A 23,538-nucleotide genomic window follows, 5' to 3' on the forward strand; every position below is an offset into this window, starting at 1 on the left:
GTCGGCGCTCAGCGAGCCAGCCAATCGCAGCTCGCAGCGCTACAGAATGGGGCGGGGCCGAGCAGGCGCCGTCCCGGAGTGACAGGTGGGGGCGGGGCCGAGAGGGCAGGTGGGGGCGGGGCCGAGCGGGCGCTGTCCCGCAGTGACAGGTGGGGGCGGGGCCGAGCGGGCGCTGTCCCGGAGTGACAGGTGGGGGCGGGGCCGAGAGGGCAGGTGGGGGCGGGGCCGAGCGGGCGCTGTCCCGCAGTGACAGGTGGGAGCGGGGCCGAGCGGGCGCTGTCCCGCAGTGACAGGTGGGGGCGGGGCCGAGCGGGCGCTGTCCCGGAGTGACAGGCTGGGGGGGCGGTAACAGGCCCATAGAAGGGGCGGGGCTCGCTCGCCGCATGTCCGGGAGGGAGGGTGTCCCCTTTCTGGAGCCGTCCTTTAACTGCGCGGTCACGTGACGGGGCTGGAGAGTCACGTGACGGGGAAGCGGTGGCCGGTGGCGGGCGGGATGGAGGCGCCTTCGGAGTCCGAGAGTTCGGGGCCCGGCGGGACGGGGCCGGCGGTCGGGTCCTTCCAGCCCAGCGGTAGGAGGGAGCTCGGCTCGCCCCCCCCCGTGCCCCTCCCCCTACTGCCTGTTCCCCCATCGCCCCCGGTGCTCCCCCCCTTAGTGCCTGGTCCCCTATTGCACCCCTCGTGCTCCCCCAGTGCCCCGCCCCCATTGCTCCTTCCCCCAGTGTCCGCCCCCCCAGTGCCTGGCCCCCCGGCCCACCCACACATTGCCCCCCTAGTGCCTGGGGCCCCATCCCCCAAGTACCTGCCCCCAACCCATTCCCCTTCACTCCCCCAGCACCAACATGCCCCCCAATGATGACACCCCCAGCCCATCTCCCCAGCGATGCCTCCTGGCACCCCCAGCCCATTGCCCCACAATACCCAGCCCCGCCCTGCCGCCCGGTCTGTTTTTCCAACATAGCTCACTGAACAGCAATGGGGAAGGATTTTATTCCCCCATTAAAACATGAGGTCCTTTGTGTGGAGCGGAGGGGCTGTGGGACTAACAGGAGTGAGGCCCCTCCAAAGGGGCAGACTGCTTCAGGGCTTGTCAAGAGACCTCCCTCTTCCTCCTCACATGGGACCCTCGGTGGACCAGCCATATCCCTCAGGCACCCCACTGTCTGCAGCAGTAGAGTGAAATTAGCCAGGCTCTGGCTATTTCCACTGCAATTGTTCGCTGCATCGCTAGCCCCAGACCTTCATGAATCAGGCCCCTAAAATCATGAGATAGTAAAAATAATAAATTGTAGGTTCTTTCTGGATTTTGAGCTGGGGCGGTGTCACATAGCCAGCTTTTCTCCGCAGCTGGGAGGACTGAAACCTTAGCCAGGATGGGAAAGGAATGGTGTCCCTAGCCTCTGTTTGTCAGAGGATGGAGATGGATGGTAGGAGAGAGATCACTTGATCATTACCTGTTGGTCCACTCCCTCTGGGGCACCTGGCATTGGCCACTGTCGGTAGACAGGATACTGGGCTGGATGGACCTTTGGTCTGACCCGGTACGGCCGTTCTTATGTTCTCGTTTTTCTTAAATGAAAGCTGAGGGTCTCATATTCTCACCTGATTCCGGAAGCTGGGGCTTTTAGAGCCAAACATGGCTAGGCTTGGAAGGAAATTGCTGGCGACAATTAGGGCCCTACCCTATTCATGGTCCATTTCACGGTCATAAGTTTTTAAACATAATTTCAAGATTTCAGCTATTTAAATCTGAAATTTCACGGTGTTGTAATTGTAGGGGTCTTGACCCAAAAAGAAGTTGTGGGGCAGGGGGCCCACAAGGTTATTGTGGGGGGGTTGCGGTACTGCTACCCTTACTTCTGAGCTGCTGCTGGCAGCGGCTCTGCCTTCTGAGCTGGGCAGCTGGAGAGCAGTGGCTGCTGGCTGGGAGCCCAGCTCTGAAGGCAGCAGCTAAGGATGGCAGGTATGGTACTAGGTTTCAGAGTGGTAGCCGTGTTAATCTGTATCAGCAAAAACAACGAGGAGTCCTTGTGGCACCTTAGAGACTAACAAATGTATTTGGACATAAGCTTTCGTGGGCTAGAACCCATTTCATCAGATGCATGGCGTGGACAATACAGGAGCAGGTGTGTATATATACACAGCACATGAAAAGATGGGAGTTGCCTTACCAGGTGGGGGGATCAGTCTAATGAGACAATTCAATGAACAGTAGAACACCAAGGGAGGAAAAATCACTTTTGTAGTGGTAATGAGGGTGGCCCATTTCGACTATTGACAAGAAGGTGTGAGTAACAGTAGGGGGAAATTAGGTTTTGTAATGACTCATGGTTTGGTATTGTCCCCTTTACTTCTGCTGCTTCAGAGCTGTGCGCCCAACCAACAGCCGTCGCTCTCCAGCCGCCCAGCTCTGAAGTCAGCGCAGAAGTAAGGGTGGCAATACCGCAACCCCCCTAAAATAACCTTGTGACCCCCCCCCTGCAACTCTCATTTGGGTCAGGGCCCCCAATTTGAGAAATGCTGGTCTCCCCTGTGCAATCTGTATAGTATAGGGTAAAAGCCTACAAAAGACCAGCTTTCACGCGTTTTTCATGGCGGTGAATTTGGTAGGTCCCTACTGGTAATAAAACAGTTCAGAGCCCTGTGGGCCGTGGTGATGCCAGGAATTACATCCTGCCCAGGGCTGCTGGAGAGAGCTCTGAGCAGCAGCCGTGCTGGGAGCAAGATCTGGAAACAAACCCGTGAGCACCCAGCTTTTGCCCCCACCCGCTTTTCAGGAGAATGAGGGTGGGGTAGTCGTGGGTGGGGCTGTGGTGGCTTTGGACTGATCTGACGTCTACTAGCCAGGGGCTGTGAAAGATGGAGTCCCAGAGCAGGGCCCGGGGTCACAAATCCCAGTGCATTCCCTCTTCTCAGCAGCTGGAGGTAGCAGGCTGCTTTGCTTCTCTGGCAGGTGTTACCTAGACACCCTCCCCGTCTGCCTGTGCAGGTTGGAGCGGTGTCTGGGCCGTGGGGATGATCAGCACAGACGTATTCGGATCAGTTACTTTAGCTGCAGGTGTTTCTGAGTGGAGGCGTTGGCCCCTTAGAAGAGCATTTCCCAGCCCAGCAGGTTCCGCCGCAGTCACGTCTCTGTTCCCTTCCTCTCCCCAGAGCACCAGCATGTCCGCTACAACCCCCTGCGGGATGACTGGGTGCTGGTGTCCGCCCACCGGATGAGGCGTCCCTGGCAGGGGCAGGTGGAGAAACCCCCGCAAGAGGATGTCCCTCGCTGTGACCTGTCCAACCCGCTGTGCCCTGGAGCAGCACGAGCCAATGGGGAGGTACTGCGCCCGGAGGGTCAGGGCCCTTGGGGACCTCCCAGGAAGTGAACACCAATGAATGGAGCTGTGCCTGTGTGCGGGAGAAGGGTATCGCTAGCCGGGTTAACAGCTGGGGGCAGAGAGTGGGAGTGACTCGTCCTGGGTCATGCAGAAAATCTGTGGCAGAGCCTGGAATAGAACCCAGGAGTCCTGGCTCCTAGCCCCTGCCCCGCTGTAACCCACTAAACCCCACTCTGCTCCCAAGGCTGGGAATAGAACCCAGGAGTCCTGGCTCCCAGCCCTGACCTACTAGACTCCACACCTGGCATCTTCTCAGTGGGAGAGCCGTGAGTGTCGATGTGCAGTAGCGTCGCCGTTGCGGTGTCTGACCCCCAGAAGAGAGCTCGTTAGGCTGCTGACGAATCCCCGTCAAGCGTGTTGGAATCTCGGTGTGCGTAAATCCCCACCTGTGGAGACTGGCACGTCCTGGGCCAGGTGGCTCGGGGGGATGGAGCTGGGACATGGAGCCTTTCCTTCCCAAGGGAAGCCCCGTTGCTCAGCCGAAGCCCTGGAAATGGGCTGGCGGCACCAATCTGGGGAAGGCTGGTGCCCAGTTTACCCATCCCCTCCAGCTCTCTGCATTTCCCAGTGGTTTGTGGCTGGTCATCTCTCCTCCTCCCCACGCCACCATCTCCCGAGAGCCAGGGATTCCTGTGGAGAGCGCTGCCCTCAGGCCCCTGCTGGGAGCCCCTTGTCAAGGCCAGCAGGGCTTGGGTGGTGTGGGGCCCATAGATTGCTGTGTGTGGGTGTGGGTGGGTGTGGTCCTAGCCCACCATGCCCTCTGTGGAGCCCTGCAAGGCCTCCCAGGGGTTGGTCAGAGGGTCTAGCGGGCACCTCTTTCTCTAGTTGCCCCTTGCTGGCCCGGGACCCTCCGTGCTCATCTCTGGGGGCCTCTGGGCCGCAGTGAGCGGCGCCGGGGAGACAGGAAAGCCCAAGCGCCAGGCCCAGTCCTGAGCTCAGCTCCCCTGCTCCTGGATTCACTGAGGGGGTGGGGGAAACAGGTCCCGTGTGCAGAGGGAAGGGTGCAGTCCCTCCCCCCCCACCCCCGACTTCCATGGGATCCCTCTCCCTGCCCCCAAGCGCCTATGGGGAGCAAAGGAGGGAGTCCCCTGATGCAGCAGGAACAATCCCCTCTGGAGGGGCGTGCCTCGCTGCAGTGCATTCTGGGCACCCTTCTCTTCCCCCTCCCCCCACGCATGGCTCTGATGGACAGTGGGCCATGGCAGGAAGGGGCTCCATGCCTATGAGCTGTGGGTGTGCCAGGGTTGTGGGTTAGGATATTCACAGCTCCGGTGGCGTGCGGACTTGGGGGCTCCTGGCTGCCTTCTTTCATGAGCCCTGGGGCCCCTGTCCTTATAACCTGCCTCTCGTTCTCTTGGTAAAGGCGAATCCGCAGTACACGAGCACATTTGTCTTCGACAATGACTTCCCAGCACTGCAGCCGGATGCCCCGGAACCTGGTAATGACCCCTGCAGGGCTCACCTGCCCCGAGAGCCCGGCCCCTGCAGCCAGCCCCGAAATCCGGTACCACCCCCTGTGGTGCTCACCTGCCCCGAGAGCCCGGCCCCTGCGGCCAGCCCTGGAACCCGGTACCACCCCCTGCAGTGCTCACCTGCCCCGAGAGCCCGGCCCCTGCGGCCAGCCCCGAAATCCGGTACCACCCCCTGTGGTGCTCACCTGCCCCGAGAGCCCGGCCCCTGCGGCCAGCCCCGGAATCCAGTACCACCCCCTGCAGTGCTCACCTGCCCCGAGAGCCCGGCCCCTGCAGCCAGCCCCGGAACCCGGGAACGCCCCCTGCGGGGCTCGTTGCTGGTGTGATTGTGTGTGTTGTCTCAGTCGGGGCCTGGGGCTGGAGCTGTGGTTGGGACCGAGGGGCAGCGGTGGGGCTACGTGTGCAGGGGGAGTTCTGAGCTGGCGTAGCAGGAGAGGCTGCGGGTCGGGACTGAGGGGCGTCAGCGGAGCTGGGCAGGTAATGCTGGCGCTGCGCTAGTGTAGGGCTGGTGCTGCTCATCCCTTCCCCTCGCTGTTCCCATCTCTGGCTCATTCCTCTCTCTCCTTCTCCAGATGCCTGCAACCACCCCTTGTTCCGAGCTGCATCTGCCCGAGGAGTTTGGTAAATGAAGCCTAGAGGCCTCGGCTGGGGCCATTCATCACTTAGGGATCTAATGTCAGATGCGGTGCTCGAGCAGAATGAGGGAGCAGTGTTATCCCTGCGGCTGCTCTGGGGCCCTGCAGCTCGGTAGGGTTTCTAGCTGGCCCCGGCCCCCAACCTGCCTGGTTCCCGGCTTCGGATTGGAAGGGGTGGCACACGGCACGCGTCCTTGGGACACTTGCGGAGGGGGGCGTTCTGTATGGACGCTTTTCTTGCCTTTGGCTTTGGTTCCCCTCCCGAGCACGTCTCCTGTCCCCTGTCGCCTCCAGCTGGGTCCTGGCAGGAGAAGCACACGGCGGCGCCGTCCCCGGGGGGTTAACACTGCGGGGCATTTGGAAGCTGTTTCCTTCACCCTGCAGCCCCTTTCTGGCTCCCAGGTTCTAGCCCTGGCTCTGCCACCGACCTGCTGGTGACCCTGAGCAAGTCACCTGCCCTCTCTGGGCCCTGTTAAATAGGGGCAGTGCCACTGCCCTACCCGCCGCTCCCAGGGTGCGGGGGGACGTGGGCTTGCGAGGCTGAGCGCATTCATGGTTGCTGAAGACAGGGGCCCCATAGAAACGCTGGCAAACAACCCAGCGTCTCCATCGCTTGGGGTCAGACCCGCTGTTCTGGGTGCGTAGGAACTTGGGGGCGCTGTGAAAGGGGCTGGAGACCTGTCTTCGTGCTGGGCAGTGTTGGGGCCATCCCGGGTGGCGATGGTTGGGGAGCTCAGTCTCCGTGGTCTGTTCAGACCACGGCCTCTCTGCTGAGTCTGCCTGGGGTGGGGCAGGGGGCTGAGTGCCAGCTGCAGTGACCGCTTGTTGTGGGACTGGGTTGCTGGCACTGCAAAGGTCAATGCCCTGCAGCCCTCCTGGGAGGGTCTGGGAAGCTGGGGGGTGGTGGTAGTGAGGGGGAGACACCTTCCCCCCCACCCCCAGGGCTCATGCACTCACAGCCGTCTCTCCCTCCCTCCCATCTCGCAGCAAGGTCATGTGCTTCCATCCTTGGTCTGACCTGACACTGCCGCTCATGTCGCTGGCAGAGATCCGGGCAGTGATTGACAAGTGGGCGGAGCTCACGGTGGAGCTGGGTGCTTCTTATCCCTGGGTACAGGTCAGTGCCTCACACCCACACCCCCAGTGCAGTGGTGGGCAAAGGCCCTGTAGGGGTGCACCGTGGGCAGCGGCAGGCCACCCCCCCCATAGATGCATTGCACCCTCTAGGGGTGGGTGAGGGGAGCGCAGGCTCCAGGCACGTGCACACAGGCGTGGCGGGATCAGACGGCTGGCAGCTCCTCACACCATGCTGCAGGCTGTGATGTGCCCGGATATGTGTGTCTCTGAGTGACATTCAGTGCTCTCCACCTGTGGCAGGGAGTTAGTTTCTGAATGACTTGGGGTGAGGCTCTGCGTAGCCAGGGGGCGCTGTTGCCGTTACGTGGGCTCTAGCAGTGAGCGCAGAGCACTTGGGAGCCAGGATTCCTGGGTTCTAGTCCATTGGCTCACCTGTGTGACGGCTCTGTGCCTCAGTTTCCAGACCTGTAAAATTGGGAGAATAACCCCCACCTTGCCAGGGCGTGGTTGTGAGGCCAAATCCATTAATGCTGGTGCAGCGCCAGGTGCTGCTGAGAGCCTCTAGAAGTGCAAAATGGTAGCGGGCGTGTTGTGACCCTCTCCTGCCCCTGCCGTTCCCCACCTGCCCCCGATGGTCTGCGCTGGGCAAAGTGTTTGCGACATCACCAGCTTTGTATCCCAGCCAGAGTGGTGCTGCCGTCTGGCCGTTGTGCCTAATTGTTTAGAAAGCCAGACCCGCCTTCCTCCGGGTCCTCACTGATTCACTGGTGCCCGGGTCCCTGCGCCCCCTCGCTCACAGCCTGAGGCTTTCCCCGTGCTGCGAGACCACTGCCTTTGGCTCAGAGACGCACTCAGGGCTCCCCTCTCCATTGGCCATGTGCACTTCCAGGGTCTAAGGAGAGAGAACCTTCCTCTGCCCGGGTGGAAGAGTCTGCCCTAGAGCTGCAAAGGGATTCTGCAGTGCCCCCACTGAGCTTGGCCGGCCTCCCTCCCTATCCCCCCGGGGTCTCAGAATCTCGCTACATCTGTGCGTTGAACCGCTCCGCCCAGAGGCCAGTCAGTATCACCCCCCAAGTGGTTGATAGGGAAACTGAGGCACCGAGCGGCTGAGTGACTTGCAAAGGCCGTTCAGTGGCAGAGGAGGGAATAGAACCATGGAGTCCAGATTCTCAGGGCAGTGCTCCAACTGCTAGGCTGTGCTTCCTTGCCAGCAGCTGCCGCCAGCTGACGTTAGAATAGTCCCGAGAGCTTCTTTTCCCTTCTCTCTGCAGATATTTGAGAACAAAGGGGCCATGATGGGCTGCTCCAACCCTCACCCTCACTGCCAGGTAAGGGAGCCGGCTGCTCGCGCCCTGGGGACTGTGCCATGGGTGGGTTGTGTTATGGGGAGGGGAAGGGGCGTCCCAGCACCCTCCTGCTCCTCCCGTGATCTTCTCTGAAAAGCGACTCTTGTGAGCCCTGCGGGCAGAGCCCCCAGCTTTGCAATGTTCAGATCACTCTTGTAGCGTCTCCTTCATCAAATGAGTGTTTAAAACTTCTCCCTCCGACATCTGAGCTGCCCAGACAGCAACGCAGGTCTAGCCACGGAGTCTGATTCCTAACCCATGTCTGCCTCCTCCCCAATGCTTCCCATTTCCTTGTGTCGGGTCTGTTCTCACTTGGCATCTAGTCCATCGTCTAGGGCCCCGATCCTGCAATTGGGCTGGTAGAGGTTTGACCTGATTGCAAGCGCCTCTGCCCAGGGACCTGCCTGGGGCGATGGGCTGAGCATTGTGTCAGGTGGTGCCGTTTTGCACGGTCACTTTCCTGACCAGGTTTTGGTTCAGCCTCTCGCTCCCGCTGAGAGCCAGAGGTGACAGCACCGAGCTAGTTCAGTGCAGCCTGGGGGCGGTGAAACTGACTAGCTGCCAAGTGAAACTGACCAGTGCCGTCTCCCTGTCCAAATCCAGGGCAGGGCGAAAAGAAAAGGGCCAGTGTCACCAGTGCAAAGTGAACCGAACTCGGGATTCCCTCAACCTCCTTGGTCCCGGGCACTGACTGCCCAGCCGAGGGACTGCCCTAATCTCACAAGTACAATCCTCTCTGTTCCTTCCGATATTGGAGCTGTTTAACCCTGACCCAATGGGGGTCCACTAAGATTGGGTGGCCCATAAATGCACCTTCCCATTTGCTCCTCCTAAACTGTCTGGATGCCCAGGTAACTTTTTGTGGGTTGATCCCTACCCGGTGTAGATCTTGACTTACCTACCTTGACTTCAAAGGGGCGTGCCTCTTCATGCCAGCTGAAGATCTGGCCTTGTTTGTGGGCCACGTGTTGTGTTCCCCTCCCACAAAACACTCCCGATTCTTCCTGTTTTGTTTTGTTTGGTGGGGGGAGGGGGCGCAGCTGTAGCAGTAACTAGAAAGGAGTTAATAGAACTTCATAGCCACTGCGAGGGACCCTACAATGACGAAACCCTGGAAGTGCGCACGATTGCTGGTTGAAAGCAAACTGAGGGGAAACCAGATACCTTGTAAAAATCTGAAACCTCTTTGCTGTCCATCTTCAAAAAATACTTTTCTCATTGAGAGCAACTCCCTTCCCTTCCCTCCTCCCCCGGACCCCAGCCTTTTCTAGTCTGGGAAACATTACAGATGCATTTACACAGCACCATGATGCTCGTTATATATTTTTGGCTGTTTAGTCTCAACCTTCCCTTGTTAATACGGGAGCTGCCCCCTGTGGCTGTAGATCACAATTTCACCATCAGGTGGCAGCATAAACCTGCAAATGGCTGCTTCTCCTGGCCATTCCAGGCTCTTTCTCTGAGCCACCTCCCCAATCCATCCCTCTCCTAACCTTGTGCCACCACAGGGTGCTGGGAGGCCGCTGCCGAATCTAGAGCGGTTTGAGGGGGGGATTGTACCGTCCACTTGGGAGCATGTGAAGCAATCCTGCCTGGCGCTCCCAGAGAGCTGCTGACGCCTCTGCCCTTAGGATACAGCTGGGAGCGAGAGACCCTTTAGCTTCCAAAGCTGTCCCTCCGGCTCTGGCTAGCATCAGCCCTTAGTGTAGCCCTGCCGGCTATTGCAGGGGCAGAGTGGGCTTCCCTGCCCCCCACACCTCCCTGGGGGCCCACTGCTAGCACCTTCTGCCTCGGCCCTCCCTGTGGACTGGGAACCCAGCCCCACGCTAGCTGTGTGGGGAGAGACTTCTGGAGCTCCACCGGGGGTGAGGGATGTGCCATTTGCACCTGCCCAGGGAGCCAGTGGAGTCCCCCCATGAGGAGTGGTGATGCCAGCTCCCTAGAGGGGGGAGAGTGCCCAGGGAAACACCTTAACCACTGTAGGGTCTGCTGTCATCTGCTCCTGGTACCCTCAGTCCTCCATGGGCAGGATGCCTTGGGGCCCTGTTGCTGGTGAGGTGTCCACTGCAGCCCTGCCTGGCAAATGGCATCTAAAGATCCCACCTCGAGCCCCTCTGTGCGCATAGAAATCTCCCTGGTTACAGCCCCCAAGCAGGGTTCATGCCGGGCTGCTGAGATGCTCCCTGCAGCTCTGGCCGGCCGCAGTTCAGCACAGGTGGGTGTCGGGCACCCCTGGAGGCTACGGCAACAGGCACCCCGTGTAGAAAGGGTCACGGAATGGGGGCAGCTTTTCTGTCTCTGGTGCAGGAGCCACCCAGTCCCGAGGGGCTGGCCCCGGCTCTCAGATCTCCCGTCGTCAGATGGGCTGAGTCCAGTGACTCAGGTGAAACGCTGAGAGGGGCACTGTGTGAGGAGGGCCTCAGGGTAGGGCTGGGGCTGCGGAGTTTGTTCAGGGCTTGGCTTCTTCTTACCTGGTGATGAGCTGGAGGGAGGCCAGGGAAGAGCCATTGATCAAGGGGGTCGGGAGGAGACGAGCAGAGGGAATGTGCCAGGCTTGGCCGCGTGACAGCTCGGGGAGCATCAGTCACACAGACCTCCAGGAATGGCAGAGTGTGGGGCCTGTCACGGTCACGGAAAGGTGCCAGACAGACACCTGCAGAGCTCAATCTTATCGAAGGGAAGGATACGGGCTGGCTGGCTCGTGGGCTGCGAGTGCCTACGCGGGAGAGCCTCTTTTATCTGAGTCAAAGGCAGAACAAGTTCCAGGGGCTGGAAGCTGAGGCCAAACAAGGCACCAGTCTCGAGGAGTGGGTGATGAGCCATGGGGCCAGTGGCTCTACAGACGGGGGGGGGGGGGGGTGCTTCCAATGGAGAGTTGGGGTCTCCCTCTCAGATTTCCACTCCAGCTCATCACATGCTGTTGGGCTGGACGTGGGGATCTCTGGGCGGGGCTCTCCGGCCCGGGTTATGCAGGAGGACTGAACAGATCCCAGCGGTCGCTGTGGCCCCATCATCTGACTCTAGTTTCTGGGGGATCCTAGGGGGCAGCGCAGAGGGACCGGCTGAGATTTAGAGGGAGGAAGTTGAGGCTGTTCACAGGAAAACATCCCTGCGGTGAGCGGGGTCAGGCTGAGGAATGGTCCCTGTCCTGCCTGCTGGGCGGGAGCGTCATCACTGGAGGCATCTAAACTAGATGGATTGAAGCCCTGGGGGAGGGGCTGTTCTGAGACCACCCAGCTGTTTCCCCCACCCCCAGCTGTGCCATGGGGATGTTGTCAGTCCCACCCGATGGCTATGGCAGGGGTTGGTGGGTCTCCACCTTGCAGAACCCACCATCAGGGCACGCGCTGACTGGCCCCCTCGGTGGCCGTGAGGCCAGGGAGGGGCTGGGCCCTGGAGATGGGGCAGCTGGGTGGTGGGGGAAGAGCTGGGCTCGGTTCCCTGCTGAGACGCGCCCGTCCCTGCCTGTCGGCCCATGAGAGGCAGGGCGGGGACTCTGCCGGGCACGGGGAGGGAGTAGGGAAGTAGCAGGGCACCAGGTGCTCAGCCCTGTTCTTGCAGGCAGGTGGCGCTCTGGCACCACAGCTGGGGGTCTCTGCTGTCCCCACTGGCGCCCGCTGCGTGGAGCCCCACTGCACCCTGCAGAGCCACCCCATTGCTTCACGCTGTGCCTCAGCTGCTCCCCTTCACCGACTCTTCCCCCCCCCCCCCCGCCAGGTCTGGGCCAGTAACTTCCTCCCCAACGAAGCCCGGCTGGAGGACCGGACGCAGCGGCAGCACCTCCAGGAGCGCGGCGTGCCCTTGCTGCTGGAGTACGCCCGGCTGGAGGCCCAGAGGAAGGTAGCGGCCTGCGGGCGGGGGCGTTGGCTCCGTTTGGGGGTGGTCATGGCTCACCCAAGAGGCAGCGGGGAGGGGAGCAGCTCCAGATCCTGCTGGGACCAGGTCTGGACTCCTTTTAAGCAAGGCCCCTTCTCCTAAGATTAGCTTCCCCCTGTGGTGGGGCTCAGAGAGCTCGGTGTGTGTGTGAGCCCCTCTTGCAGCGGGGTGCGCAGGGAGCTCAAAGCGCCTGCCACTGCTGCCAGCAAGGGAGATCTGCCCTATCTCACGGGGCAGAGGCCTGAGAGCGCCCCTGGGTCCTGCCCCCGGTGCCCCTGGCTTCACTGTGCCTGGGCAGGGCTGGTGGTACTAGCTTTGCAGCCCCTCAGCACAGTGCGCTGTGCCCCGCAGGAGCGGCTGGTGGTGGAGAACGCGGACTGGCTGGTGGTGGTCCCCTATTGGGCCGTGTGGCCTTTCCAGACCCTGCTCCTGCCCCGCCGTCACGTCTGCTGCCTCCAGGAGCTCAGCGATGGCGAGAGAGACAGTAAGTGGCTGCCCCGTCCTGGCCCCGGGCGGAAATGCCCCCCCTCCGCCCCCACTGCATGCTCTGCTCTGGGGCCGACTGCCACATGCACCCACCCCTGCTCCATGCACCATGGGGAGGAGCCTGGAGCGGGGGTAGAATGTCCTTTGGCCCCTCCCCCCAGCTGCTCTCACCCCCGCCCCCGTTCTCATTTCCTTCTCTTGCAAGGCATGAAATCAGAAGTGGGGGTTCTGGAGCGTGGCAGAGCAGCTCCGGCAGTGTGCCCACCACGAGGGATCAGAGGGCAGCTCTTTGTTACTCAGTTCCCCAGGTGCTCTGTGCGGAGCCGGGCTCAGGATGTGGGGCTGCTGGGCGGCTGAGTGCCCCATGCTTGTCCCTGCGTGGTGCCATGACACTCACGGGAAGCTTCCAGAGCCAGGCTTGGGCTGGTGCTTGGTGTATGTCCCAACTCGCTGACCGTGAGGAATAGAACGTAGGGCAGGCAGGTAGGACGCCGATGTTCAGCCCACTAGACCCGGAGGTGGGGGGGCCGATGCTGTGCTGAGGGCAGGTGGCTCAGTGTGCCAGGTCCCGTGGCTCTGGGAAGTTTGCAGACGTGTGTCAGACTGGGGGAGAGGTGAATAACGAAGCGCGCAGGTCGCTGGTACAGAGCCATCTGGATCGAGCAAACAATATGCTTCCGTTTTAATATGGCTAAATAGAAATGAATCCACCGGGGAACAAAGAATGTCGGCCGTGCTTACAGGATATGGGACTCTATCCCAGGAAGCAGTGATGCTAAAAAAGATTGGGGGTTGATGGTGGATAATCAGGTGACTATGAGCTCCCAGCGCGATGCTGTGGCCAAACGAGCTAACACGATCCCGGGAGGCATGAATGGGAATCTCAGGTAGGAACAGAGAAGTAATTTTACATCTGTATTTGGCACTGGTGCCACCGCTGCGGGAATCCTGTGCCCAGGTCTGGAGCCCACAATCCAAGAAGGATGGTGATAAATTGCAGAGGGTTCAGAGAAGAGCCATGAGAAAGATTACAGGATTGGAAAACCGGCCTTACAGTGAGAGACTCACGGAGAAGGTTATGGGGTGACTTGATTATAGTCTCTAGGTACCTACATGGGGAGCAAATATTTAACAATGGGCTCTTCAGTCCAGCAGAGGCAGGTTGAACACGATCCAATGGCTGGAAGCTGAAGCCAGACAAATTCAGACTGGAAATCAAGGCATGCATTTTTAAGAGTGAGCGCAATTAACCACTGGAACAATTTACCCAGGGTTGTGGTAGTCTCCATCACTGACCATTTTAAAATTGAAACTGGGTATTTTTCCAAAATATCTGCTCTAGGGATTACTATGGGGCAGTTCCAGGCTTGTGTTCCACAGGAGGGCAGACTAGATGAGCACAATCTGGCCTTGGAATCTGGGCAAACCCTGGGCTGGGGCAGGGGCACTGCCTGGCCCCCGGTGAACAAGGGGTTAACCTCAGGGCAGCTTCCCCTGTCCCAGAGGCACTTGGGAAGGAGTGGCTGTGCAGAGTAGGGGGGTGGTGTGGCCTCCACCCCAGAGGCGCTGGAGCAGTTTGAACCAGGGGTTAGGTTGGTGGGTGGGAAGGGAGGATGAGCAGCGTTCCCTTCTCAAGCAGTGCCAGAATGAGGCGCCCTCTGTATCCAACCAATCAGTGACACAATCCCTCTTCTCCCTTGCAAGCTCTGACCCGCAGTGAAGTAGTTAATGGCATTGGTGTTTGCGTTGTCATTAGGTTCCAGAGTCAACACCCACTGTGATCCATAAGGGCAAGGCCCCTAGTTCTTGTTTCCATAGTAGCTGCCTTCAGAGCTGCGACCCAAACTGACCCTGCCCTGGGGTGGGCGCCCAGGCTGAGGGGTTGGACTGATGTGAGCTCTGGCTTGGAACGTGAGCTCTGGAGAGCAAGCCCAGCTGCGATCCAGGGAAGAGTTTTTGTGCTTTTCCCTCCGTCCGCGCCAAGGACCCTCCTGTTATCTGTGCCCCCAGGTGGGCCGAGGGCTTGGGAGCGGGTTGAGTTAGGGCTGGTGACTGACCACTCGCTGTTCTTGTGTTGCAGGTCTGGCCTCCATCATGAAAAGGCTCCTCACCAAGTACGACAACCTCTTTGAGGTTTCCTTCCCCTACTCGATGGGCTGGCATGGTACGTGGCTGGGGAGGCACGGGGAGGCGAGTGCGGGGCGAGTCAGGGCACCAGGTGGCTCAGGGGACTGGCATGGTACGTGGCTGGGGGGGCATGGGGAGGTGAGTGCGGGGCAAGTCGGGGCACCGGGTGGCTCAGGGGACTGGCATGTGGGGTTGTCGGTTCAAATCCAACCCCAGCCGGTCATGGTGCCCGCTTGGAGGCCACGTGAGCGGAGTCTGTCCTGTGACCGGTACCTGGAATCATTGGTGGGCTTGTATCTGGCAGGCGCCCCCACGGGGCCTCACTTGGGAGCAGACTGTGGGCACTGGCAGCTTCACGCCCACTACTACCCGCCTCTCCTCCGCTCGGCCGCTGTCCGCAAGTTCATGGTGGGCTACGAGATGCTGGCGCAGGCTCAGCGGGACCTGACGCCAGAGCAGGTGAGCGCAGGAGCCCTGGATTGGGGGCGGGGTGTTCTCAGGAGCAGGCTCCATGGGGCTGGGCACCGGGGGCGGGGTGTTCTCAGGAGCGGGCTCCATGGGGCTGGGCACCGGGGGCGGGATCCGTGGGGCTGGGCTGCGCTGGGCACCGGGGGCGGGGTGTTCTCAGGAGCAGGGTCCGTGGGGCTGGGCTGCGCTGGGCACCGGGGGTGGGGTGATCTCAGGAGCGGGCTCCGTGGGCAATGGGATGGGCTGGGCACTGGGGGCGGGGTGTTGTCAGGAGCGGGCTCCGTGGGCAATGGGCTGGGCTGGGCACCGGGGGTGGGGTGTTCTCAGGAGCGGGCTCCGTGGGGCTGGGCTGGGCACCGGGGGCAGGGTGATCTCAGGAGCGGGCTCCGTGGGGCTGGGCTGGGCACCGGGGGCAGGGTGATCTCAGGAGCGGGCTCCGTGGGGCTGGGCTGGGCACCGGGGGTGAGGTGATCTCAGGAGCGGGCTCCGTGGGGCTGGGCTGGGCATCGGGTGCGGGGTGATCTCAGGAGCGGGCTCTGTGGGGCTGGGCTGGGCACCGGGGGAAGGGTGATCTCAGGAGCGGGCTCCGTGGGCAATGGGCTGGGCTGGGCACTGGGGGCGGGGTGATCTCAGGAGCGGGCTCCGTGGGGCTGGGCTGGGCACCGGGGGCAGGGTGATCTCAGGAGCGGGCTCCGTGGGCAATGGGCTGGGCCGGGCACTGGGGGTGGGGTGATCTCAGGAGCGGGCTCTGTGGGGCTGGGCTGGGCACCGGGGGCGGGGTGTTCTCAGGAGCGGGCTCCGTGGGAATGGGCTGGGCTGGGCACCGGGGGTGGGGTGATCTCAGGAGCGGGCTCCGTGGGCAATGGGCTGGGCTGGGCACCGGGGGCGGGGTGTTCTCAGGAGCGGGCTCCGTGGGGCTGGGCTGGGCACCGGGGGCAGGGTGATCTCAGGAGCGGGCTCCGTGGGCAATGGGCTGGGCCGGGCACTGGGGGCGGGGTGATCTCAGGAGCGGGCTCCGTGGGCAATGGGCTGGGCTGGGCACCGGGGGCGGGGTGATCTCAGGAACGGGCTCCGTGGGCAATGGGCTGGGCTGGGCACCGGGGGCGGGGTGTTCTCAGGAGCGGGCTCCGTGGGGCTGGGCTGGGCACCGGGGGTGGGGTGATCTCAGGAGCGGGCTCTGTGGGGCTGGGCTGGGCACCGGGGGCGGGGTGTTCTCAGGAGCGGGCTCCGTGGGAATGGGCTGGGCTGGGCACTGGGGGTGGGGTGATCTCAGGAGCGGGCTCCATGGGCAATGGGCTGGGCTGGGCACCGGGGGCGGGGTGTTCTCAGGAGCGGGCTCCGTGGGGCTGGGCTGGGCACCGGGGGCAGGGTGATCTCAGGAGCGGGCTCTGTGGGCAATGGGCTGGGCCGGGCACTGGGGGTGGGGTGATCTCAGGAGCGGGCTCCGTGGGCAATGGGCTGGGCTGGGCACCGGGGGCGGGGTGATCTCAGGAACGGGCTCCGTGGGCAATGGGCTGGGCTGGGCACCGGGGGCGGGGTGTTCTCAGGAGCGGGCTCCGTGGGCAATGGGCTGGGCTGGGCACCGGGGGCGGGGTGTTCTCAGGAGCGGGCTCCGTGGGGCTGGGCTGGGCACCGGGGGCAGGGTGATCTCAGGAGCGGGCTCCGTGGGGCTGGGCTGGGCACCGGGGGCAGGGTGATCTCAGGAGCGGGCTCCGTGGGGCTGGGCTGGGCACCGGGGGTGAGGTGATCTCAGGAGCGGGCTCCGTGGGGCTGGGCTGGGCATCGGGTGCGGGGTGATCTCAGGAGCGGGCTCTGTGGGGCTGGGCTGGGCACCGGGGGAAGGGTGATCTCAGGAGCGGGCTCCGTGGGCAATGGGCTGGGCTGGGCACTGGGGGCGGGGTGATCTCAGGAGCGGGCTCCGTGGGGCTGGGCTGGGCACCGGGGGCAGGGTGATCTCAGGAGCGGGCTCCGTGGGCAATGGGCTGGGCCGGGCACTGGGGGTGGGGTGATCTCAGGAGCGGGCTCTGTGGGGCTGGGCTGGGCACCGGGGGCGGGGTGTTCTCAGGAGCGGGCTCCGTGGGAATGGGCTGGGCTGGGCACCGGGGGTGGGGTGATCTCAGGAGCGGGCTCCGTGGGCAATGGGCTGGGCTGGGCACCGGGGGCGGGGTGTTCTCAGGAGCGGGCTCCGTGGGGCTGGGCTGGGCACCGGGGGCAGGGTGATCTCAGGAGCGGGCTCCGTGGGCAATGGGCTGGGCCGGGCACTGGGGGTGGGGTGATCTCAGGAGCGGGCTCCGTGGGCAATGGGCTGGGCTGGGCACCGGGGGCGGGGTGATCTCAGGATCGGGCTCCGTGGGCAATGGGCTGGGCTGGGCACCGGGGGCGGGGTGTTCTCAGGAGCGGGCTCCGTGGGGCTGGGCTGGGCACCGGGGGTGGGGTGTTCTCAGGAGCGGGCTCCGTGGGCAATGGGCTGGGCTGGGCACCGGGGGCGGGGTGTTCTCAGGAGCGGGCTCCGTGGGCAATGGGCTGGGCTGGGCACCGGGGGCGGGGTGTTCTCAGGAGCGGGCTCTGTGGGGCTGGGCTGGGCACCGGGGGCAGGGTGATCTCAGGAGCGGGCTCTGTGGGGCTGGGCTGGGCACCGGGGGCGGGGTGTTCTCAGGAGCGGGCTCCGTGGGAATGGGCTGGGCTGGGCACTGGGGGTGGGGTGTTCTCAGGAGCGGGCTCCGTGGGCAATGGGCTGGGCTGGGCACCGGGGGCGGGGTGTTCTCAGGAGCGGGCTCCGTGGGCAATGGGCTGGGCTGGGCACCGGGGGCGGGGTGTTCTCAGGAGCGGGCTCCGTGGGGCTGGGCTGGGCACCGGGGGCAGGGTGATCTCAGGAGCGGGCTCTGTGGGCAATGGGCTGGGCCGGGCACTGGGGGTGGGGTGATCTCAGGAGCGGGCTCCGTGGGCAATGGGCTGGGCTGGGCACCGGGGGCGGGGTGATCTCAGGAACGGGCTCCGTGGGCAATGGGCTGGGCTGGGCACCGGGGGCGGGGTGTTCTCAGGAGCGGGCTCCGTGGGCAATGGGCTGGGCACCGGGGGCGGGGTGTTCTCAGGAGCGGGCTCCGTGGGCAATGGGCTGGGCTGGGCACCGGGGGCGGGGGTGTTCTCAGGAGCGGGCTCCGTGGGGCTGGGCTGGGCACCGGGGGCAGGGTGATCTCAGGAGCGGGCTCCGTGGGCAATGGGCTGGGCCGGGCACTGGGGGTGGGGTGATCTCAGGAGCGGGCTCCGTGGGCAATGGGCTGGGCTGGGCACCGGGGGCGGGGTGATCTCAGGAACGGGCTCCGTGGGCAATGGGCTGGGCACCGGGGGCGGGGTGTTCTCAGGAGCGGGCTCCGTGGGCAATGGGCTGGGCTGGGCACCGGGGGCGGGGTGTTCTCAGGAGCGGGCTCCGTGGGAATGGGCTGGGCTGGGCACCGGGGGTGGGGTGTTCTCAGGAGCAGGCTCCATGGGGCTGGGCTGGGCACCCAGGGTGGGGTGATCTCAGGAGCGGGCTCTGTTGGGAGTGGCCTAGGCCGGGCTCCCGGGGGCGGGGGCAGGGCTGCAGGCTGGGAGTTCACCCCCCTGAAGGTTGGGCTGTGGCGTAGGGGTTTGGTGCCCCCAAGAGGCCACGCTCCTGAACTGCAGGAATCGGCCGCCTGGGGTCTCGGTGCTGGCTCTGGTGCCCTGGCGCTCTGTGCAGAGTCTCACCCATGCTCTCTCTTTCCCCGCAGGCCGCCGAGCGCCTGAGGACTCTGTCCGAGGAGCATTACAGGGTGAGGCCGCGGGAGGCGGCGTGACGAGCGGCGTCGGCCGAGGAGGGGAGCTGGCACATTGCAGAGGGGCCACCGGCCGCATGCGGGACTCCGTTCCTTTGTTTTGCTGACCAGTGGGAATTGAGCTGGGGGGCTCTCCTCTGCAGCTGGGGGGCTGGTGGGCACAGCACGGTGGAGTCTCTTGGACAGGCCGCTTTGGGGGCAATAGTCAGCACTCAGGGCGAGGCTGAGACCGGCAAACTCGTGTCACTTGTGAGCCACTTGGAAAGTCCTGCCGGTCTCAGACGGCATCCGAGTCTGCCCCCTGTAGAGTAGCAACTAGTACAGGTCCCACTGGCTTCCCTTCCCGTCCCATCCCCCGTGCACTCGCTGGAGGCAGCATTTTGGAGCCCAGGGCCCTGGCTCCTGGGGTGGGCGACTGGCTGGGTGAGCTCCCCACAGCCTCAGAGCTGGGTCTCTGGGGGCTGTCACCCCATGGGAGCTCCCGGGCTGCAGCGGGTGGAGAGCCAGTGTCAGCTGCCTGTGTCAGCAGCGGGGGGAGGCGGGGGGGGCTGTGGCATACATTGAAAGGGTGCTCCGGAGGTGGTCAGGGAGTGACGTGTGTCACCCAGTAACCCCCGTGGGCTCCTGGCTTCCATGGGCGTCAGCAAGGGGCCCGGTTCTGGCTTGTGGGAGGCAGGGGAGTGGCGGGGAGCGGTCCAGAGTCCCTGGCCCTGTGAGTCCCTGTGACTGCTGCAGAGGAACAAATTCTCTGTAGCTTTTTTAAGCCTTTGATGCCCACAGTTCCAGTCCCACACATGCCAATCCCAGTGCCAGCACCTGCCCCACTGCTGGGCTCAGAGAGCCTCATGTATGATGGGGTTTGGCCCCTCACTCCCACCCTTTGCCCCTGCCGCCCACCTGCTGTCGTGTGCCATGGCCTGTGGCTGCTCTCCGCGGTGCCGCCTGTGGACGCTTGGCTTTTCACTCGCTTCAATAAAACCGAAAACCGAAGCAATGCTGCCTCATGCTGGTTTGGAGCTGTGGGGCCAGATTTCAGCCGCTGCAACTCCCCAGAGGTCTCCGTGGATCTATGCCAGCCGAGGCTCTGGCCCGGAGCGTCTGGGCCTGCGGGGTGCGGTCTGTACTTGTCTCTCCGCTTGGGGGAAGGCAGCCAGCAGGCGCGGCGCCCCCCGGAGCCGTCTCCCTCTGGGGTGTCCGAAGAGCGCTCTAGTTTGATTGCTCTCGCGCTGCGTCCCCGGCACTGCTTCCAGGACCCAGCCCCTCGTGGGAGGTGCAGTCAGGGAATCCTGCAGGGCCTGTCTGGCTGAGCCCACATGGCCAAGGCTCAGCCCGGCTGGGTGTATCGGCGGCCCCTGCTGCTCAGATCATGCCCCCCCCATTACTGCTGCCGATGGGTCTCCCTCCAGCGCCATCCATGCGTTAAACCTTCCCCATCCCCCACCCTTCCAGCGAGCCGATCCCTATTTTGCAGATGGGTATACTGAGGCACAGAATGTCTGCAGTGACTGACCCGTGTCCCAGGGTGAGTGAGGTGTAAACCCTAGTCTCCTTCCCTGAGGCCTGCACGCTGAACGCCGGACCAGCCTCTGTCCCTTCCCTGAACTGTCACCGGGCCTGGGGGCCAGCTGCAGCCTTTGAAGAAGTGGGGGCGGGGTGGAGACGATGCCATGGGGGTGACGCCCTCCCCAGCACCATGGCGGCTGTGGGTGAGGATGCAGCAGGTACCAGCCCCTCCAGGAGTTCCAGGAGCCACCTCCTCGCGACCTGTCACGTTCTCTGTCCTGCTGCTGCTGGCAGCGTTTGTGTGCTGCACTGACGCTCGCCACCCCTTCTATCCCCCCCCCCCCGGGGGCGCTAGGGGGCACTGTGCTAATCTCCTTCCCCTCCAGCAGCACTAGGGGGCGCTGCGCTGACCTTCTCCTCCAGCGGCGCTAGGGGGTGCTGCGCTGACCTTCCCCTCCAGTGGCAGTAGGGGGTGCTGTGCTGACGATCCTGCACACTATGGAGGGGTGCGCTGACCTTCCCCCCCGCGGCGCTAGGGGGTGCTGCACTGATGATCCCACGCACTCTGGAGCGCTGCGCTGACAGTCTCCCCAGCACTGCTAAGGGCACTGTACTGCTGATGCCCCAGCGCTGATAGGAGGCGCTATGCTGACCCCCCCGCCCCAGCCATGCACTGCTGATACCCCAGGCGTGGTAGGGGGCACTGTACGGCCCGTGCCCCGGTGCTACACTACAGAAGGGACGTCTTCCAGAGGGGAGAGATGCTTGTTGGCTCCCACATCTGGCCCACCCTCCACTCCCACTACACCCGCTCGGCTGAGCCCCAGGTCTCCTTCCACTCTGCTTGGCTACAACATTTTTCTTCAGTCCCTGCCTGGAACGGCTGGGCCGGCGGCCGTGCCCGGCCCTGGCGGGGCTGAGTGCTGTTCACCGTGTGTCATTGGAAGTCAGCTTGTTCCTGCTGCAATGGCACTTTTATTTCTCTTCCTGCATCGAAATCGGCACGTTTATTTCTCAAGGCCCAGCCCCAATGAATGGGCGTGCTGCTAAGGCCCCTGAGCTGCCCTGCTGTGTGTGGCAGGAGCAGCTCCCTCGGGATGAGACACTCCAGGGAAGAAAGACGGTCTGTGTTCACTCCCAGGAGTCCCGGCCCTTGCATTGTGTCCCCAGCTCTGCTGCTGACTCACCGCGTGACCTTGGAAAAGTCCGATGCATCGTTCTGGGTGGCCTAATTTGCTTAGCGTGGTCAAGAATGCAAAGATGTTTGAGTGCGGGGGGGGGGGGGGTGAAGATTGGTACGGAAATGCAGCTGTGTCGTTCTAGAAATCAATGGGGCGGCCTCCGCTGAGAAGCTGTGCCAGTCTGGGCACCCCAGCTCATAGGGTCACAGGCAGGGGATGAGAATGATTAAGGGCCTGGGGAGGCTTCAGGATGAAGGGAGCCTGGACAGCCTGGGATCAGGTACTTTAGAGAGGGGGTAAGTAAGAGAGGATGGGACAGGGATACAAAGTAAGGCCTGGGAGAGAGACGGGAGGCCCGGCTCGACCCCAGAGCAGCCGGAGCAGGGGCTGGCCAATGAACTGCAAAGCAGCACAATGCAGGGGTAGCTTGTGGGACTCACTGCCACTAGCTATCACTGCGGCCGAGGGCTGAGGAGGCGTTTACATGGCTGGAGCGAGGACCCTGAGGATTTAAAAACAAACACAAATCCCAATAGCGTTTGCAATGGAGCTGAATGTTCCTATCTCAGGGCATGACCCAGCCTCTAATAGGGTTGGAGGAGAATCCCCCTGGGGCCGGCTTATCCCAGAAGGGGCTGGGGAAGGGGGGTGTCTTGCACCTGGTGCAGAGTCGGGATCCCCGTGGGCTCTGGCACTTCGGACGCCAGCTGTGATGGCAATAACGCGGTGAGTCCGGCTCCTTCGGGCCGCCCAGGGCTGTGACAGCCGCCGGTGGAAGGTGGTGCCATGGCTTTTTCTCGTGAGTTCTGTAATTATCACAAGAGAAACTTCCTGCAACTCTAATGAGACCTGTGTTATTGTCAGGTATGTAATTGGTCTCGTGGGGGCTGGACGGAGCCTCCAAGCGGGTAAATGTTCTCCCTGCCAGGAGTAATTTGCTACCTACCAATAACTGATTTGTGGGTGCTGTTTTCCCCCCCTGCACGTCCCCAGGTCCATGTGTCACGGCTGCAACGTGCGCGGAGAGGGCCTGGCGAAAGATCGGCCTTGGTGCAGGCGGGGTGGTTAAACTCTCCGAAATGTCCTGCCCGACTGCTTGATACGCGGGCGCGGTGGATGAGATTTCAGAGTTGTGGAAATTGCCCCCTTCCCAGCTCAAAAGGGAGACGTGCATTAATACACGGAGCCCGTCTCCTGCCCGCAGGCTTGGAACCCAGAGCTGGCTCCTCATCGCCTGCGGGAGAATCAGGCCTCGTCTGCTGCCTCTGCCGGAGATTTAGCCAGCCGCCGATTTCTCTCGGGAGGTGACACCCTCCCTGGTCTGCCGGTGTGGGAACGGTGGGTGCTCCCTGCCTTGCAGAGCCAGACTCCTTCTCTGCCTCCAGCTCCTCTTCCCCAGGCCTGAGCTCTCCCAGCTCTGCCCTCGCGGCGGTGGAAGATGCTGCGAGATGCTCCCTGGAAGGGGCTAGTGCTGGGCGCCGGCTTCAGGCCGTTTTGGGACCTTAGCAGCGTGACCTGGAATCTCCTTCGCCGCGCGAGTCCGCCCGTGTTCCCGAGCTGCTCCGGCAGTGAAACCCGCCCTGCCCTGTGGCCCTGAGTTCTGGGGAATCTTCTGAGTCTCTTTAAAGCTGGTGACCAACTGCAGCGCTCCTCAAAGGGAGGGCCTCAGGGAGCCAGACAGGCTGAGCAAGGCTTGGGCCAGCTTCCCCCAGGCAGCTCTGCCAACACCTCTCAATTCTGCCCCGCAGCCCCCTCGTTATCCCAGCCCCGGGCTCCCCCACCCAGCTCTGCCGATGCCCCTCACTCTGACCCATAGCTCTCCAGCTAGTCCAGCCCTGGGCTTCCCCCTCCAGCTGAGCCGATGCCAGTCCAGTTCTGGGCTCCCCCCCCCCCCGTGATGCTGACCCACAGCCACCCCCACTGTGTTGGTCCTGGGGGGCTCTAGCCGTGATTGGTGCTGTACAAGGAACCCCCTCTGCTCTGCGGGCGGGGGCAGGGTTTGGAGAGGGCTGCTCCTTGGGGCTGCCAGGCGAATCCTGCTGTTCTCCTGCGCCCTGAGGACGAGAAACAAGCCCGTGGGTTGGCCCAGGCCCAGGGCACCTCCCCGCAGGCTGGTTTCTCTCCCCGGCAGAAGGGATGAGCCCATCAGCCGCTCCGCCTGCGCACGCTGGCCGTGTTCATCAGCGCCTCGTT

The 23,538-nt window shown here is 63.1% G+C and overlaps 1 protein-coding gene across 1 annotated transcript; it reads left to right on the top strand.

Annotated features, from left to right (window-relative positions):
• The first annotated feature begins 493 nt into the window (after positions 1-493).
• Positions 494-18,682, top strand: GALT (galactose-1-phosphate uridylyltransferase). The gene is made up of 11 exons (XM_065406747.1): positions 494-569; positions 3,151-3,320; positions 4,744-4,819; positions 5,425-5,473; positions 6,475-6,604; positions 7,836-7,892; positions 11,628-11,750; positions 12,138-12,270; positions 14,353-14,436; positions 14,704-14,858; positions 18,617-18,682. The coding sequence occupies exons 1-11, from the start codon at positions 494-496 to the stop codon at positions 18,680-18,682; spliced, it is 1,119 nt and encodes a 372-aa protein (XP_065262819.1).
• Positions 18,683-23,538: the final 4,856 nt, after the last annotated feature.

Source organism: Emys orbicularis, chromosome 6, assembly GCF_028017835.1.
Source record: "Emys orbicularis isolate rEmyOrb1 chromosome 6, rEmyOrb1.hap1, whole genome shotgun sequence".
NCBI classification, from domain to species: Eukaryota; Metazoa; Chordata; order Testudines; family Emydidae; genus Emys; species Emys orbicularis.

Bases quoted from the DNA above. Each gene is read 5' to 3' on its own strand.
- GALT (XM_065406747.1), top strand. From the start codon at position 494: ATGGAGGCGCCTTCGGAGTCCGAGAGTTCGGGGCCCGGCGGGACGGGG. The intron at 4,820-5,424 runs GTAATGACCCCT...CTCCTTCTCCAG, and splicing joins GCCGGATGCCCCGGAACCTG to ATGCCTGCAACCACCCCTTG. The intron at 12,271-14,352 runs GTAAGTGGCTGC...CTTGTGTTGCAG, and splicing joins CAGCGATGGCGAGAGAGACA to GTCTGGCCTCCATCATGAAA.